The sequence below is a fragment of the Parambassis ranga genome, chromosome 19, assembly GCF_900634625.1.
Source record: "Parambassis ranga chromosome 19, fParRan2.1, whole genome shotgun sequence".
In the NCBI taxonomy this organism is placed as follows: Eukaryota; Metazoa; Chordata; class Actinopteri; family Ambassidae; genus Parambassis; species Parambassis ranga.
The window spans coordinates 4,019,001-4,037,002 of NC_041039.1; the positions used below are offsets into that span (position 1 = coordinate 4,019,001).

General features: G+C 40.4%; 3 protein-coding genes across 6 annotated transcripts; 2 read left to right on the forward strand and 1 right to left on the reverse strand.

The window, feature by feature from the left end:
- The first annotated feature begins 583 nt into the window (after window positions 1-583).
- Window positions 584-4,555, forward strand: cdk5rap3 (CDK5 regulatory subunit associated protein 3). Of its 2 annotated transcripts, none has more exons than XM_028431105.1 (14): window positions 584-741; window positions 963-1,008; window positions 1,123-1,254; window positions 1,599-1,699; window positions 1,833-1,881; window positions 2,110-2,288; window positions 2,369-2,505; window positions 2,713-2,857; window positions 3,149-3,241; window positions 3,395-3,476; window positions 3,550-3,638; window positions 3,774-3,979; window positions 4,075-4,246; window positions 4,440-4,555. In XM_028431105.1, exons 1-14 carry the CDS (start codon window positions 736-738, stop codon window positions 4,503-4,505), a joined length of 1,503 nt encoding a protein of 500 aa, XP_028286906.1. In that variant the 5' UTR covers window positions 584-735; the 3' UTR covers window positions 4,506-4,555. The 2 variants fall into 2 exon arrangements, with proteins under 2 accessions (XP_028286906.1, XP_028286904.1); XM_028431103.1 differs by having other exon boundaries at window positions 600-740; window positions 959-1,008.
- Window positions 4,556-4,978: 423 nt separating this feature from the next.
- Window positions 4,979-13,037, forward strand: nfe2l1b (nfe2 like bZIP transcription factor 1b). Of its 3 annotated transcripts, none has more exons than XM_028431028.1 (6): window positions 4,980-5,202; window positions 6,278-7,094; window positions 7,898-8,119; window positions 9,117-9,206; window positions 9,293-9,451; window positions 9,605-13,037. In XM_028431028.1, the coding sequence occupies exons 2-6, from the start codon at window positions 6,537-6,539 to the stop codon at window positions 10,982-10,984; spliced, it is 2,409 nt and encodes an 802-aa protein (XP_028286829.1). In that variant the 5' UTR covers window positions 4,980-5,202; window positions 6,278-6,536; the 3' UTR covers window positions 10,985-13,037. The 3 variants fall into 3 exon arrangements, with proteins under 3 accessions (XP_028286831.1, XP_028286829.1, XP_028286830.1); XM_028431029.1 differs by lacking the exon at window positions 4,980-5,202 and adding an exon at window positions 5,597-6,129; XM_028431030.1 differs by lacking the exon at window positions 9,117-9,206 and having other exon boundaries at window positions 4,979-5,202.
- Window positions 13,038-13,473: 436 nt separating this feature from the next.
- Window positions 13,474-16,601, reverse strand: cbx1b (chromobox homolog 1b (HP1 beta homolog Drosophila)). The gene is made up of 6 exons (XM_028431079.1): window positions 16,422-16,601; window positions 15,549-15,630; window positions 15,183-15,339; window positions 14,952-15,105; window positions 14,188-14,282; window positions 13,474-14,107 (listed from the first exon to the last, which is right to left on the reverse strand). Exons 2-6 carry the CDS (start codon window positions 15,601-15,603, stop codon window positions 13,966-13,968), a joined length of 603 nt encoding a protein of 200 aa, XP_028286880.1. The 5' UTR covers window positions 15,604-15,630; window positions 16,422-16,601; the 3' UTR covers window positions 13,474-13,965.
- Between the last annotated feature and the right edge of the window lie 1,401 nt (window positions 16,602-18,002).

Genomic DNA, 18,002 nt, shown 5'->3' on the forward strand with positions numbered 1-18,002 from the left:
AATCTAGTGGCACATTCCAACATGTTATTATTGGTAACTATAGGTATCTTGCTTGTTTTTTGACACTTATTGTAGTAAACAGAATTTGGTTGGGTCCTTATCTATGAGGCATCACTAATAGTTTACTTGTAACTAGGTAATTTTAAACGGTTCTAATGTGAATTTTTCTATATGCTAGATAACAATAAAAACAAAAATGTTGGACTTGTTTCCAGAAATATACCAAAAAAGTCATTTTACAGGGGCAGATTCCAAGTTGAAGGGAACAATGCACAAATATCTTGTTTAAATTAGGGAGGAAATGGGACTACAACAACCATATGGACACATTAGACAAATACTTGACACCATTGCCTCTCAATGTGTCTCTAAATGAAGGAAGCACTGAATATTTCTCTTTTCTCTTCTATCTTATTATTGATAATTATGACTATTTCAGATTGCAGTAGACAGAACAGCAGACACTTGGCGGCACCGCCCTCTTGTGACACATTGAATGAACTTCACCAAACAGAAGTCTGGGACCAATCAGCTGCCGCTCTCAGTATACTGAAATGCTATTGGTCTTTCCATTTAGCGAATGTAACATCGCCTTTTGTGATTTGCCCTTCTTCTTGTAACGTGTCAAAAACAGTGACAACCGGATGGTTTCAGTATTTCAGCACGTAATTCTTTAAAATATTGTTAAAATGAAGCTGTAAGCACACGGCTTTATTTTTAAAAGGTGAAGAAACAATGGAGGTAAGCCGAAACGTGCTCTGCGTCTGTTTTAGTGACAAACCTGCAAGCTAGCATTAGCCAGCTGCAACACAAAGTCCAGTTAACTTGTAAAATATTTAGTTAGCAAAGCACGTCTTCTGTGGTTAGTTCAGTTGTTAGTTAGTTTTCCTGTTAACGTTACATGTTTCATGTGCGTTCAATGTCTGACATTTTTTAAGTAACAAATGCGTTCTCTCTCGCAGAATATTCAAAATCTTCCTATCGATATACAGACCAGCAAGCTGTTGGGTAAGACAACATACACACGTTTAAAGGCAACATTTACTCTTTTTAAATCTAGCACTGCGTTGCTTACAGCCTGATGTTACTGTGCTGTGTAATTTTTCATGTATGTTATCACAGACTGGCTGGTGGATCGGCGACACTGTAATCTAAAATGGCAAAGTGCAGTGAAAGTAATCAGAGAGAAGATCAATGCTGCCATCTGTGACATGCCAGAGAACGAGGAGATCAAGCAACTTCTCTCAGGCTCCTGTAAGGTCCCTCTGCACAACAGATTGTTCTTCTCATATGTAAACATAAAAGAAGTCACAGATGCAAGCATCTGTTTTTGTCACAGATTATGACGTGGTTGATATGTATATATATTTATGTTTTACATAAACAAAGGTGTATTTTATAACTGCAGTCTGTTACATGATACATGTCTTTTTTGCAAATAAGTTTTACTAATCAAGCCAGGCTTTGCTGTATCTAGACAAAAGCTGACATTTTGCTGTCAATGTAGAAGCTACTGTATCTGTTCCCCTCTTTTAAAATCTTTTAAAAATTCTTCTAAACTGCATTCCTTTGCTGTATTTTACTTTTTCCACTGACAGACATCCACTACTTTCACTGCATGAGGATAGTGGAGATACTGAAGGGAACTGAGGCTTCCTCTAAGAATATCTTTGGCAGGTATTCATCTCAGAGGATGAAGGTGCGAAGATTCAGTCAAGCTTTTATTGTCTCTCACAAAAGAGCATATAATTACTGTTTCTTGTTTTTTATGGCATCTACACCTTTCACCTCTTTCATTCTAAGAGATTTGAATCTTCTCTTTGTTGTCACAGGACTGGCAGGAAATCGTATCACTTTATGAAGCAGATAATGTCTATTTGGGTAAGTGTATAATGGGTCATATATGTATGCATCATAGTCTGTGCGTTATGCAGCAGTTTTTATTGATAGCTTTTTTTATAACTGGATAAATGGTAAATGTAGTTGTTGCAGCTGTGGTTATTTCTGCATCATTACTGTTGGGCGTGGAGAACAGCAACAAATTGAAGAAACTGGATAAATACTAAGTATTGAAATGATTAATAATGAAATTTGTTGGGTGTGTCCAAGTGGAGTTGGCCAGCTTGCTGAGTCGAAATGTAAGCTATGAAGGCCCAGCTCTGAGAAAACAACTGGCCAAAGCTCAGCAGCTGCAGCAGGAGCTGAGCAGGCGGGAAGTGGAGTGCCAGAGCTCAGCTGCAGACCTGAGGGAGCGCTACTACGCTGCCTGCAAGCAGTATGGTATCACAGTGAGTACAACAACATGCACAGCCACATGGGAATGATTAGACACAAATGCCGAGACACTGAAATGACTTTTTTCTGTCAGGGTGAAAATGTGGCTCGTGAGCTTCAGGCTCTGGTCAAAGATTTACCATTGGTTCTTGAAGAAGTTGGGAAGGATGCGGTTAAGTTAGAAAAGCAAATCCAACTTTACACTGCTTTCACAAACTTTGTATGTGACTGGTGAGTTTACAATCAACACACTGTGTTTAATGTATGTCTTTACAACTGTCATATCAATATTAAAATCAATCTGTTCCTTGTAAATGTGCACATTCTTCACAGCAGTCTAAATACAACTCTTGACATTAAACTGTCTTGTACTTAACAATATAAATCATTCAGCATGTTTGTTTTTGATCACATGAGCTCACATGTTGCTATTTGTAGGTCAGAACCAGTCCTGCCCATGCTGACATTTGCCCAGAAGAGAGGGAACACAACGTTTTACGAGTGGAGAACGGGGAAAGTCCCCACAGTTGTTGAAAGGCCAGTTGTGGAGGAATCGCCTCCTGATACTGTCACAGAAGACACGGTTTGTTGTACTATCTCTGTTGTATTAGACCTCATGATAGAAATTTCATACTTTACTCTAGAGTCTAGATCAAGCTTTCCCTAAAGTCACCTTACTTTTGTTACACAGTTCATTCATCTAAATGCAAATGATCATCAGAATCCGAATCAGAATTCCTTTATTTATCCCTGAGGGGAAATCCTTTAAACTACTAAACTAATATAGTGTTTGCATATTGTTTTTTTTTTTATTTCCTCGTCACTCACAACAGCATGATACCAATTTCTTATGTTTGATTTATATCTACTTTAGATTGACTGGGGGAACTTTGGCAAAGGAACCGTGGGTGCCATCTCATTGGAGGATGGAATTGACTGGGGTATAAGTGTAGAGCCCAGCACAGAGGTAAGACATTATCTAGATAGTCTAGATCACTATCAAGATATTTTAAGACTCAAAGACCAAGCTGTACCTGTACTGTAGAGAGTCTGTCTGGGCAGAGCTGTGGAGGAATGGAAGCTTGTAATAATTCTGTCTTTTCTTTGTCTCCTTTATCAGGATGCTGATGCTGGTGGCATCAATTGGGGTGACAGTGAAACAGCTCCTGTTGAAATTGAAATAGTGGATGTGGGCACAGACTGTATGTTCTTTTTAGATCAACAATAGCCACACTGAAATTTCTGTTTGCTAAAGACAAATGTGTCATCTTGTAGGTCCTGAGGGTGTAGCGAGAGGTGAGGACGCACTGACGATACTGGAAAATTCTCAGTCACGCAGCCAGTTCATTGATGAGCTAATGGAGGTGAAGACTACAACTGTTCAGTGTGAAAGAAAACCCTCTTGATATTTGTATAACAAAACACATTGCATGTACATTATTATAGGGTAGATATAAAAAACATATATCTGACCCTGGATTCTTCATTTGTTCGATTAGCTTGAGGTGTTCCTAACACAGCGCATCAGTGAGATGGGAGAGGAGGCAGACGTGGTTGCCATGAGCCAGTTCCAGCTGGCCCCCTCAGTCATTCAGGGCCAAACATGCCAACATGTCCAGGGGATGCTGTCCACAGTGCAAGACATTTTGAGACGACTCACCACTCTCCGGATGCAGCATCTGTTCATGATCCAGGCCTCCCCACGGTGTGACCATTGTATTACCATTTTCAACAAGTTTTATCTCAGTCTGCTAAAAGAACAGGTGAATATATTTATATATATATATATAATATCTTTAGGTATGTTGAACGTGTGTCAGAGATGCTGAGACAGAAGCTGAAGCAGGCAGACATTCTGGTGCTGAAAGCTGCCACAATGGCTGAGAAGAGGCAGGAAGCACTACAGGAGCAGTCCAGACTGGAGCCTCGTATTGACCTGCTGGCAGGATGCACCCGGGAACTCCAGAAACTGGTATTGGATTACTATTTCTATTTGTTTAGGTTCACAAAGTCAGTAGTTTCCCAGCTTGTTGGATGAGGAGGCCATAGAAAATAGTGTCAAATACTGAAAATATAAAACTTTGTTCATATAGAAAGTGTATCATTTATATATGTACATTATGTTGTGCCAGTAATTGTGACTATTAATTATTTTGTTTTTGCAGATTGAAGCAGACATTTCAAAGCGATATCACAGCCGACCTGTCAACCTCATGGGGGTTAATATTTAGTGAACCTCAGACTTTCACTAAGAACAAATAAAAAGTGGTATTTAATGTAACTTTTGTTTGTGGCCTTTTTATCATGACACATGGCTCCACGGACAGAAATATTTGTCATTTTATAACCCTTGTCAAGCTTACTCAGAACTGTCTTTATACATTTTTACCTGCCAAATATTGTTTTTTGTGTCTTAATAATTTAGAAGCGTTGGGAGTTTAAGAAAACTTAAAAATTTGCAAAACATTTGTACATAAAGTTGAATAATAATCGTGTACTTCTGTCCTTTAAACTTAAATATGTGCATAAAAGAAAATAATCCACGGTAACAGCCCACAAACAAAAAGAACGGGATAGAAGATTTGGCGATGAAGTTTTGACATTAATTATTTTCAATGAATGCGTTGACGTCTGCGTATTAGTGTAATATTAGCAGCTGTAGAATTTTTAGTCGGGTGATGAAAGCTTGCAACTAGAATGTTCTACGCATGCTCCGTGTGGAAGCGTGTTTTGGTGTCAAGCGGCGCTGTTATGCTAGCCGGGCCAGCTAGCAATTTTGCAAGTCATGGTGGGCCATTCAATGAGGAAAGGCTGGAGAATTGTTTATCGGGCAACACCGGGGAACTTTTAATGAAACAGGACTTGAATATTGTTTTTAGGTGATAGTGGACTCTCGGGCATGCAGACACAGTTGCAAAATCTTCATGCGTAAGTATAAAATCAAGAGGTTTTCAATAAGTAAAGCTTACGCCGATCCATTGAATGCTGTGATTCGTGACACAAGCTAACTTTGGCAACCACGTATATAAATAAAAACAATGTTTGTAGGTGCATGACTGCATACAGTCGCGTATTTTTAAGACATAAGTTACTTTTCAAACTAGCTGAATGCTTAGGGTTGTTAGCCGCAAACTAGCTTAAATAGCTAGCACGGTGTGGGCTTCGAGTTCCAATAGTAGTTTAACATTTGCTTTAAACCCCACCCACACCATATTCCTATTGGTCAATAGTTGCTGGAGTCATGTGTCGTTGTCGTGCTTCAGGGCTGTGAATCGCTGCGCAAACTGACAATCATCTTTTCACCACTTGTTGCTAGGGAGATGTTTGATGCTAGCTACAGCGGAAGTAGGTAGTCCTAAAATATCATTACAGGTACCTGTCACTGTGTTGGGTTAAACAGAGATGAGAGTTTATTAGCTAATGTGGCGACTCGTCTTATCTGAGCTGTTTTTGTTGGCTGTTGTTTAATGAGGTAGCTATAACAGTAGCTGGGTCTCAAAACACTAGGTAGCTATTAGCTAACGTCATAAGGACGAAGATAGGCGCAGCTGTGCAGGAGGGAGGGACCCTGCCTGCCACCTAACGTTGTCGTTGGTGCGTGTGCTAGCCAGTCCAGGGAGCTTTCTCGACTCTCATTCACCTTCAGCAGCACCCACAAGAAGTAGTTGTCCTGTCAAGGGTGGGGTGATGTCTGAACCCCTGTGCTCATCATCTGTGGTTTGCTGAATTTCCAAGAATGAAAAGGCATTGCGCGGTGTGAGTGTTCATCACTTCTCTAGTCTTGGGAGGATGGAGTGGTTGCTGTGGGCTAGCAAGTCCCTTCTTTTCATTAACATGTGCCTAATGCAAACGTAGGTAGGTAAGATTTACTTATCTTAGGGGTAAAAGCAGTGTGATTGTAACGCTGATATATATATATAAATATGTAAATATGTGTATATATATATATATATATATATATATAGATAGATAGATTGTAACAGTCCTTTCTTACTTTTGTCAGGAATGTGAGGATGAGAACCATATGAAGAACAAAGCTTTGTGTACGAACTGGACTCTAAGAGGTGGAAACTTCATCCTGGACCTTAGAAACCTTTTACACATACAGAAGACTGACCCTTTCTCCTCACTACTTTAACCACTTTTCATGTCCATGTATCTATCCCTGTCTTTTAGTGGTAGCACAGAAATATTTATCCAAGGTAGTTGGCCCCATTTTTGTTTTTATTTTTTACTTTCACCTTTTGTTCCTTTGTAAAGAAATGCTTTACCTGAAAAAGTACTTCACAGAGGGCCTGATTCAGTTCACCATCCTTCTGAGTCTCATTGGGGTGCGGGTGGACGTTGACACCTATTTAAGCAGTCAGCTACCCCCACTGAGAGAGATCATCCTGGGGCCCAGCTCAGCCTACACCCAGACACAGTTTCACAACCTGCGCAACACACTGGACGGCTATGGCATCCATCCAAAAAGTGTGGATCTTGACCATTTCTTCACCACTCGACGGCTGCTAAACCAGGTACGCCAGCTGGATCGCCTCTCCGTACCCAGTACAGAGCTCAACACCTGGCTAGTGCATCGTGACTCTGAGACTGTGGTGTCTGCCAGCAGCCAGTCCAGCCCCAGCATCACCCTTGATAATGGGGCCGGCCTAGAGAACGTTAACAACCCTGACGCTACCCCGGCCATGAGGGGAGGAAGTGGAGCACCTGAATCCACATACAACCTGAACACAGCAGACAGCAGCCTGGGAGCTGTGGCCCCAGAGGGCAACCAGGAGCAGGGAAACAGGGATGGTAATGATGACCTCACCAAAGAGGTACTTCAGCCCTTTTACTAGCATCTATTCTAGAGAGTATCTGCCAGAGTGAGATGGAAAAGATCTCCTTCTGACAGATGCTTGATGTTACCAGATGCACCTTTCATATTTCACAGTCATGGGACTGCAGGATAGGATTATCAACTTCTCTTAAAATAGATCCAGCAATTGAGAAATTTAGTGTTTAAATTTCCTTGTGTCAGTAAACAAATCATACAAGGTCAATTATTTCAGGGAAACCTCTGGTATTTCCTAAGGTATTCCATCACACAATACACTTTAACTATATGAAAATGTTTTAAAAACTATTTGGTAAGCTGAGGTGATATAACTCCAGGTCCTTTATCAGTGTCAGATATTTTTAGTTAAACCAGTTGAGTCCACATTCTTTTACAGACGTGACTCTGGACACATTGCACGAGGCTTTTTTTTTTTTAATTAACAACATTTGGAGTCTATTGTTGTTATTTGTCATGTCACTTATATGTAACCTACACACAATGACTATATTGATGTGTTGTTGTCACCAAACTTTTCTAATCACACAAAAACCACCATGCCAAAGTGTTTATGTCATGGTTGCATCATCTGATTTGTGTTACATGATCTCTCCTTCTAAAGTTACCTTCTCCAGTAAAATAAAAACAGCTTGTATAAAAGCAGCATTTTAGTTTTAGTTTTAGCTTATTAACTGAATAAGTGAATATTTGTTGTAAATTAGTGCCTCCCTAAACAGTACCTGCCATTGATGTAACTTCTCTTACATACAGGACCATTTTTCAACATTTGCTTTGTTTTTACAGGACATTGACTTGATTGACATCCTGTGGCGGCAGGACATTGACCTTGGTGCAGGAAGAGAAGTGTTCAACTACAGCAACCGTCAGAAGGAAAGTGAAGAGCAGAAGCCCAGCCCACAGGAGAAAAAAGATGGGAATGAGGAACAAGAGAGCTGGAGGAATGGCGTAAACCTGCAAGGGGCTCAGCCAGTGGACGGGGAGACTGGAGAGAGCATTCCAGAGCAGGTTTGTTAATACTAAACAGATCATTCTGTCTAATTTTGTGCGGTGCAAGGTGGTTTATTTAACTGCCTCACACTACATTAAAAGGAAATGGAAGCCTGGGAGCTACACACTGATCAGTGTGCAGCTCCCTGGCTTCCAACAAAAGATCATTAGTTGGAAAATCTGTAAAATTGCTCAGTTGGTATATCTCCTTGTTGAGTTGCAACACTCAGTGAACCAGTGCAGTTAGATGTAGACAAAAAATTTATTATAATAAACCTTCCTGCTGCATGACATTTATTTAGCAGATTAACATTGAGGAAAATTGGATAGTGACTTTTCACAATTAGAAGCGCTAGTCATTTTTTGAATTAGTCTAAACTGACAGATCAAATGCAGAAGAATTGTGTTCTCCAAGTCTGACAAGACCACAGGAGCTACAATTTAATTAGGACAATTAGAACAAATACCCAGAATATTTATTTAAACACTGGAAACCACCACCATTATGAAAATTATGTGATGTGAAACACCTAAAAAGCTGAAAATGAGTTGCAGAATCTGAATCTTTGGTTATCCTGCCAGTTCAAAGTAGAGCTAAACAACTGGTCAGAAAAAAGCTGGTATATTGCTGTTGTTGTTATTATTATGTATTCAATATGTACATATGATTATATTTGATAAATCACATATTACATATCACATATATAAAAGAGGTGTTGACTTTGTGTACAGCTTTATTTTAGCAGTTCTGCTATAAAGTCAAATACATTGAGATAAATCATTATTATTATAGTTACAGTTGGTTTTCATGAGGTATTTGCGAAGATGGATGCACACATAACCTACTGTAAGGAGCAGTAGAGCAGCCTGACTAGCTGTCACTCTGAAGATGGAGTCCCCAGCATAGGACTGTTTTATACTGCTAATGTTGCAGGGTTATAACTACTAAAACTATCAATATAAACCATGTTCCAGCACCTTATGGAATATTGGTATCTCTTTTTGTGTGTAACAGCTCCCAAGTCTTGGCGCACAGACGTCGCTGTCTTTACAAGAATGCTTGAGGCTGTTGGAGGCCACATTCCCTTTTGGAGAAGAAGCTGAGGCAAATACTTAAAAATGTGTCAATTAGATGTTAAATTGTGCTTGTTGTGTAAAATTTAGTAACATTTATGTTTATGTTTCACTTAGTTTCCAGCCCCAGCTGTGACCACAGAAATAGCCGTTTCCAATGAAGAGGTTCCTTCCACATCACAGGGCCTCCCTCTGCCAACACAGGTGCCCTCAGCAGAGCCACAGTTAGACCTGGAGCAGCAGTGGCAAGACATCATGGCCATCATGGAGATACAAGTAAGATGCTTTTCTGCGTCCTCATGCCAACATGCATGCATTTGCTATTTTGTGGTTAATTGTGGTTTAATATACATTGTCTTTTGTATAAATATGCAAGTAATATTATTAAAAATAACTAAAACTAACAAAAAATTTTTTCTGTTTTCAAAGGCAATGGAAGTGAACAGCACTTCATCTGACACAGACTCTAGTAGTGTGAGTGCTAGCAGTGGGACAACTGAGGCAAACACTGCAGGAAACTTTGGACTCATGACTCACTCTACACCGATAAACCAGGATGTCAGCCTCCACCAGGCCTCCCTCCCCAGCTGCAGCCAAGACTTTCCCCAGATTTTCAATTCCCAGCTGGACTCTGTCACTATACCCCCACGAACCACCATGCTCAGACTGTCCTCCAACAACAATACCAACATCAACTCTACATTTGGAACTACTAACCTGACTGGGATGTTTTTCCCTCCACACATAAACAGTTCCAGTAACAACATTACTTCCACACCTATCTTGCCCGATCTCTTCAGCACACTTCTGGAGGAGTCAATGCTCGATGAAATCAGCTTGCTGGATCTTGCCATGGAGGAGGGCTTCAGCCAGGCCCAAGCTTCTCAGTTGGAGGATGAGCTTGACTCAGACTCTGGTCTTTCACTGGACTCCAGCCACAGCCCAGCCTCGCCAAGCAGCTCTGAGACATCCTGCTCATCTGCAGCTTCTTCTTCTTCAACATCTGCCACTTTCTCAGAGGAAGGAGCTGTGGGCTACAGCACTGATTCTGAGGTGGCCACTGTGGAGACAGAGGAAGGTGCTGTTGGAGGTTACCAGCCTGGGTATAGCAAGCTCTGCCGTATGAGCTATCAGGACCCCTCTCAGTTTCACAGTCTCCCTCAGCTCGACAGCATCAGCCACAATCATACTTACAACCTGCCACTTTCCTCTGCCTTTCCTGAGCACCCAGAGCTCCCCATCCCAGCTGGGAAGAAGGCGGTTCGTGACAAACAGAGCTCAAAACTTCAGCCTCCTCAGGACTTGATGGACAAGCACTCAAGTCGTGATGAGCGCCGAGCCCGGGCTATGAAAATCCCTTTCTCCAATGAGAAGATCATCAATCTGCCTGTTGAAGAATTCAATGAGCTTCTCGCTAAACACCACTTGAGTGAAGCCCAGCTCACACTCATCCGCGACATCCGCAGACGTGGCAAAAACAAGATGGCCGCTCAGAACTGCCGCAAACGCAAGCTGGACACTATCATAAACCTGGAGCAGGGTGTCCAAGACCTGAGACGTGACAAGGCCCGGCTGCTAAAGGAGAAGATGGAGTTCATCCGATCCATCCGGCAGATGAAGCAGAAGATGCAGAGTCTGTACCAGGAGGTGTTCACTCAGCTACGAGATGAGGAGGGCCGGCCCTATCCTCCCAGCGAGTACTCGCTGCAGTACAGTGCTGATGGTAGTGTGCTCATCATGCCTCGCGGTGTGACAACTGCCGAGCAGAACCGAAAGCCAGAGAAAAAACAGAAGGACAAAAAGAAGTGAGGGGACACAGTGTTTATTATATCACTTTGCTAAATCAATATGAAAGATTTCTGCAGATGCAAGAGAGATGTCCTTTTTTCCTTTAACAAAATTCTGGTGAGTAGAAAAATGGCATTGTTGACTACTCTTCCTGCGTTAGTTTCCCTTTTCATTCTGTTCCTACATTTTTTTTCCTCTGGAACCAACTTTGAAGCAGGATTTGCTCTTCGTTTGAGTACTGATATTCCATTATTTAGACGAGGAGAAGAGGGATATAAAAGGACATGAAATGAGCTATTAGAAAAAAATTAGCCGCTCAATCCTTTTGCACCAACCCACTGAGGATGGTAGGGTAAAAGAAGGGACTGGTGGGGAGAGGTATTGGAGAGAAAGAACACTGTCAACGAGGATTGGAATACCTATGCACTGAAAGTTTTACAGGACTACTGGATCACGTCCCACCCTGGAGACTAAGTGAATTTACAGCCACTGAGGCTCTAAGTTGCAAATCTTAATGCAGAGAACAGCTGGGGAGAGAGTTTAGATACCAAAGGCTACAGTAAGTCTATCATTTTAAGATGCCATTTAACACCTATACTAACTAAAGGTTGTATGGTGCACATTATGTGATACATCTACATCTTAAATGCTAAAACACTGCACTCTTATTCTGTAGGTTTGCAATGCAAATTCCAGTTTTTGAGTCAGTTATCTGGTGGCATCTGAGTTTTGGAGGATCTGAATAGATGGGATCTGATGTGTGGAGGTAGGATGAGAAGAGTCAGATGGTGTTCCGGGGCTGGCCACTGCTAAAAGTGGCCTGGAGGTTTGAAGTCCTGCGAGAGGAGCAGCTGGATGTTGTAGGGAGGAAACACGCTGCATTGCAAAATGTATCAACTTCCTTATAAATTATACATAGCACTGTAATTTGTCTTTAAAAGGCTTGGCTGTATGCATTTTGCCGTGTCTGTCGCTATTCCTTCGCTGCAGGTTTAAATATGAGAGCTGCGTTTAGGAAGGCTCTTATTAACTGTTCATAATCTGTAGTTATAAGCAAGGTTATAGGTCTAGCCACATCAGCTTTACATAAAAGAAACCTTAATTTGAAACCTTTGTGTAGAGTCTGTATGCAGAAGAGGAATTTAAGATACTGTGATGGGCCAGGGGCAGTGCAGAGTACTGTATGATTACAACCAGCTCCTCTGTCACAGATCAAATTTATGGACACTTGGGGAGATTTTTTTTCCATCTTGGATGCCCTATTTAACTTGAAGCAGGCTCAGTTGATTCTGTGGTGTAGAGATAGAAATTTAAGTAACTTATTTGCCAACTTTACCCACCTGAAAGCCACTTGAGGCATTTTTTTTTATAAACTGCTGTAAAGCCGAGCTGTTGGCTGATTATAACAATCCCATGTTTTTAAGTTTTTGTGTTGATAACAAAGTGAGCCATGTTGTTACATGAGATCAAAGTTACTAGAATGTGTGAAATGCCCGTGTGTGTTGTGGCCACTTTGATTTGAATGCCTTTATTTCACAATCTCATTATCTTCACTTTTAAGGGTTTTTGGGAACTTAAGTAAAAATGTTCTCAAAGTAGAAGTGCTATTACTTGTCTATCTGAATGAAGTTTGTCAGTACATGTGGAGAAGAAAAAAACAAAACAAAACAAAACAGGTCACCTGTTGCAGCTCGGATAGCAGTTAGGCTAGATTATTTCGAAGAGGCTGAACAGAACTTGCAGCATTAAGATGATGTCCAAAAAACTTTGAAAGGAGATGTGTCCTCATTCAATGTGGTATTCAGGCATGAAACTCTGGTTAACATTCACTTCTGTGTAACCCAGTGCAGCACCAAATATTTAGTACTGCTACTACTTAGTGCACTTTTTTTGTCTGTCTTGTTATGTAAATATTTTCATGTTTGTTTGTTTATGATTTACGTAGTTTGTCAAATGTCTCCATAACAGTCTCACCATTGGCTTTGAGTTTGGATGTAGTTCCTGTTTTGAGATATTTGCTGGCAATCAGAATTGTTTTTATTGATTAATAAAGTGTTTTTATTTTCACCTGTGACTCTTGAGTTCTAGTTGTCCATCTTTGCTTTAGAGTTGCAACTTCACCGAAGCTGCGAGATCGTGTTTTTTGTCTTCCTCTGCAAAAACAAACAAGCTGCATATTTTTTTCTCTGTGAATTACAGGATGTCATTTTAGAGTGCTATGTAGAATTCAAAACCATTATCACTGCAAAAAACATCAGTTGCAGCATTAAGACCTCCCACGTTCCTAAGATCGGATGCAGCACATACGTGTTGTGAGAGTTTAACATGAGTCCAGTGGATTGTCCAAGGACAACAGAGACCATTTAAATAGTTGAGGGTTATTTTAAAACTCAAAATACAAAGCACTCCAGAGTACCGGTAAGTGATTTAGCCTTGTTAAAATGGTTCATTAGTTGAGACACTAAGAAGAATAATCAACAAAAACTGGTCAAAGCTATGTGACACAGAACTGTAACAAAAACTGGTTTATTCTCCAAAAACCAACAAGCAAGATCTTCATGAAAACACTACAAAGATTATCAAAATAATTACAGAAATATATTTGTGAGTGTCCACCAAAGTCTTATGGAAACAGCTAAGATGAGCACAGTTTTGTCCCCAAAAGCACAAATGAACTGATGAATAAAAAAAGAAATAAAAACCTCACTGACACAATGTCACAGCAATATGAACTGAACACTGAATGTGGAAATGATACTGAAAATGAACACTGTATTATTTTACATTTCAGTTGAGCTGTCAATTAAAACCTGCAGCCTTTTTCAACATTTAGATTACACCCAGATAAAAGTAGAATCAAATGATTGATACAACACCAAAAGACCAATGAGTCCAACGATGTCTTGCTTGTCTCAGTCGCCCCCCCCCCTTCCAGGTTCCCACATCGAAAGTACAATGAAGTTCAAAACTACAGTTTCTTGCCATCCGTCCCTCACCCTGTGTTAGTTTTTGTCATCCTTTTTCTCATCTTCAGACGGATATGAGTGCCAAGTCAGTCTCTCTTCGTAGAAGGAGATGACCACCTGCGGACACTTGACGTTGGCCTCTTTTGCCGGCACCAGGTCAGCTTCGTCTGAATTTTTCCTGTACAAATGACAAACTACGTTAGCTAACCAGCAGTTTTTAATTTCCCACTGTTACTATGCTGCACAGTGCAAACACACCATTTCATGAGAAACATGAGTTCTCCCGTGGAATCTGTGGCACCAATAATCCTTTCTGGATCCAGACCTCGAGCAAAGCCCCTTAGCTTCTCTGTCTGAGGATCAAACAAGTTGTCAGTCAATCCAAATACTTCCCATGATGACACATTCTGTTCTAAAAAGTAGGACAAACTTGTTGAATTCAATAAAACGGTCTTCTTGTGTCTGTCAATCGCTCCAGCTTCAGATGACTAACAAGGCAGCAATGCAGCATTTGATTAATAAGTTACTAAAATAAAGTTTACTCATTCCAAATTGGACAGTTTGACTTATGTTCAAATTACAAGTCACATGTTAAAAACCAAATTAGGCCCATCTTTTCAAGTGTCAAAAAGAAAACCGATCTGATCTGTTGATACAGACCTGAAGAAAATCAGATGTTACTTCACTACAGAAAAATCCTATTTGCTGTGTGCACATAGCCTCAGATGAACACACATTTTACATGTCAACATAAAAGTGAGTCAGTATGTATGTAAGACTAAGCTGTCCTGCTTATAGAGGAAGGAGGATGTAACTGATAAAAACAAGCATCCTGCCCACAGTGAGACTCTGTGATCAGTCTGTGATGTGGCTTTGCACATTGATCTGGTCTAAAGTTTGCCTAAACAACAAACCACACTAACTCTTTACCAAACCAATCACAGCCACAGGTTTAATGTTTTGCTTACTATTACAATGGCATGAATGTTTTGCGTGCAACTTGTGGAAGATCTGAGACTCACGTCATCTTTCTTCTTCTTGGATTTACTTTCGTCTCCCTCTGAATCTCCGGCCGCCTTCCTCTTTCCATCCTGTGCTGATTTTTGGGACTGCAGGAATTCTGCAATCAAATCCGGACAATCCAAGTTTTCTTCTGGCTCCCATGTGTTGTCTTCACTGTACACGAAAACACGTTTTCATGAAATATTCTGTTTCCAGATTCATCCGCACTGTCTGACAAAGTTAACACTCACTCAGAGAAGCCTTTCCACTTGAGAAGGTACTCCACTTTGCCTTTGACCACTCGTCGATTCAGGACCTTTTCCACCACGTATTCTTCTTCTTCTTCATCATCCTCTGCCACATCATCTGGTTTCTTGTCTTTCTTCTCCACTGTAGTTATTTTGCTCTCTGTCAGATTGTAAATGGAGGTTAAAAAGGAACACATTTAGCAACTTCAGAGCTCTTCTCTCTGTTGGACAGGTGTTAAGACATTCACTTTGTGTTTGCAGACTCTAAAGGGATAAGAAACACTTATAGTGCCACCTGAACACACACTTTACTGCACAATGACAAGAGAAACACAGACATTTATGTTAGATAATAATAATATATAGAACCTTCTGTAACAGTGGCACCATCGTTAGAGGGTTCTGTAGTCAGGCTCATACTCATCAGGTAGACCTGGGGACCAGCAGGATCCTGGTCAATGTAAAGGTGGTATAGAGGAGAAAACAAGAGTGGGATTCAATGAAGAGATACATGAGTGACAAGGAGAGGCAATGCAGATTATTAACAATCTGTGGGCAATTAATATTGATAATTGCATTATGTTGCTTTGATCTCAGCATCATGAGTGTCAAATCTGCACTGCCTACTGACACCCATGTACCATTCACCTTATGACATGGTTTGATCTCTTAGAGGAGAGGCTCAGTGCAAAAAATATGGCCTCAGATTAGGTTAGTATTTGTCACTTTTCGAATTGATAATAAACTGAGCTGACACATGCACCGTGCCCGTTAGTCCCAACATCAACAACAGGAGCTTTGCAGCATCTGGCGGCGACACAGCACCGGTAGGACGCTGCTGTGTGTGGAAATGCAAATAATGAATAAATGTGCTTTTAATAAGCAATGTCGCTGCATAAAATAGCGGTTTTACGCTGAATGTGAAGGAGCTGCTGCTAACGATGGCTGACTAAAAGAAAACACCGCTCGACAATGCCTCGGAGGGACCACCAGTTTGCAGCTAGCTGGTGTCTCCTCCATATTGCTTTTAACAGTAGCAAACTGATGTAGCATTCTCAGGGATGTCTGACGACTATTAAGACTATTTATTGTCTTACATAATGTGGACAGTGACTCCAAAACCGGCGTTAAGCGCAGAGGTGGATTTCATCCTCATTGAAAATATACACACATCAACCTAGCAGCTCGCTAACGCTGTTACCATCGAAACAACACGTTAGGAAGGAGGAAAAATAAACTCACCGTTTACTTAAAATATAATTTTTTTATGTAAAACAATCCACCAGAACCTAAATGAAAGAACTCGAGTGTCACTGTGTCACAGGTAAACAGTGATAACGTTGATGTTTTTATCAAAACGCAGCGAAATGTGTCGTTTCCGCCCCTTCGTCTGCTGTAAGAGAAGAAGAAAAACGTCCGCCGAGGCGAAGCGACGCGCAGCTTCGCAGACGGTGAAGCGCATGGATGGACCGCGCGGCTCCGCTCAGCGCGCCCGGCTGCCTGCGCATGCTTTACAGATCTGATAGTGCAGCGTGTCGGCAAACTTTAAGCTTTTACCACGCTGTTTAGAAAATATATTATCGATTATCTCTACAATCTCGATTATCTACAATATATTGATTAGATCATCAATAAATAACAAGTTCGATAATCTTACAGTTATTTGTTTTATGCAAACTCGTGTTACTTTTGAGCTGGACACGTTAATATTACTTCTTTAACTGTGACATTTTCTGAATCTTTAGGATCCATTATTAGAGTAATAATCAGAATAGAATAGTCTATTCTATTCTAATTATTACACTAATAATTAGTTGCAAAAAAAGGTATTTTTTGTGCTGCTCTTGCACCATTCGGTGCTCGGGCCCTAATTATTTGTCAAACTGTCCTGCAGACATGGTATTCCCAACATTTATTTTATTTATTTTTAATTCTGTTTATTTATATTTTGTTTGAACTACAGATCTAATAAATAACTTGAATGTAGCTGGTGTAAATGATGCAAATAAATATAGATTTCAAGTGGTCATTTAATTTCTATACAGATTTTCTTGTAATTTGTAATGAAGTAGAAGCCATTTCTGTTTTACCTACAGAAGTAAAGGCTTAACTCAACAACTATTACTGTGATTCAATAATAACTTATTATTTTATTTATAATTAATTTTAAACAATAATGACAAATACAAAACATGAAGAAAGAAAATGAAACAGTTTTGTCAGCCTCATGGTGGTACTACACTAACACATTATTATAACAAAATAGGTTTACATCTGTTACTGTCTACCTCTGTGCCACTATGATTTTAACCACACAAAACACATTTCTGTTTCACTGTATTACCAATTAGACCATCAGCTGGACTGTCAGATTTGAGAGAAAATACTTCACAAAACAGATCAGATTAAAGAGATTACTCAAAGCCTCCAAGAAAGGAAGCATGCACGCAGAACCAGCATGGAGCTAAAGTGCTATTGAGTGTATTTGTCATATCTTGACTGGCTCACCACAGCACCTTGGATTGAGATTTATGGTATTTATCATAACAGTACGATACACTGAGGTCAGAAAAGCTCTGAGTGTCTTTAAGCTTTCATTGAAGAGCAGTCTAGCCTTGTTTTATCTGAAATTTGCATTTACAGTAACCTGAAAAACAAGACATGATATAACAACCCAATAAACCTGTAGTCATGTGTAAAGAGATATTCCTCATAAAAGCCTGTGTGGCTCATCAACACGCCACCCCCTGACCCTGTGTACATTTCCAGGATCATTTCTATTCCACTCTTTAACATTGTCAGAGTGACATGGGGCGAACAGTA

Excerpts from the sequence above, each read along its gene's own strand:
- cdk5rap3 (XM_028431103.1), top strand. Across the intron at positions 2,858-3,148 it reads ATACTGTCACAGAAGACACG|ATTGACTGGGGGAACTTTGG; the intron begins GTTTGTTGTACT and ends TATCTACTTTAG. Across the intron at positions 4,247-4,439 it reads CCCGGGAACTCCAGAAACTG|ATTGAAGCAGACATTTCAAA; the intron begins GTATTGGATTAC and ends TTGTTTTTGCAG.
- cbx1b (XM_028431079.1), bottom strand. The coding sequence starts at position 15,603 with ATGAGTATGAGCCTGACTACAGAACCCTCTAACGATGGTGCCACTGTT. Across the intron at positions 15,106-15,182 it reads AAGTGGAAAGGCTTCTCTGA|TGAAGACAACACATGGGAGC; the intron begins GTGAGTGTTAAC and ends TTTCGTGTACAG. Across the intron at positions 14,108-14,187 it reads CTCATGTTTCTCATGAAATG|GAAAAATTCAGACGAAGCTG; the intron begins GTGTGTTTGCAC and ends TCATTTGTACAG.
- nfe2l1b (XM_028431028.1), top strand. The coding sequence starts at position 6,537 with ATGCTTTACCTGAAAAAGTACTTCACAGAGGGCCTGATTCAGTTCACC. Across the intron at positions 8,120-9,116 it reads GAGAGAGCATTCCAGAGCAG|CTCCCAAGTCTTGGCGCACA; the intron begins GTTTGTTAATAC and ends TGTGTGTAACAG. Across the intron at positions 9,207-9,292 it reads CTTTTGGAGAAGAAGCTGAG|TTTCCAGCCCCAGCTGTGAC; the intron begins GCAAATACTTAA and ends TGTTTCACTTAG.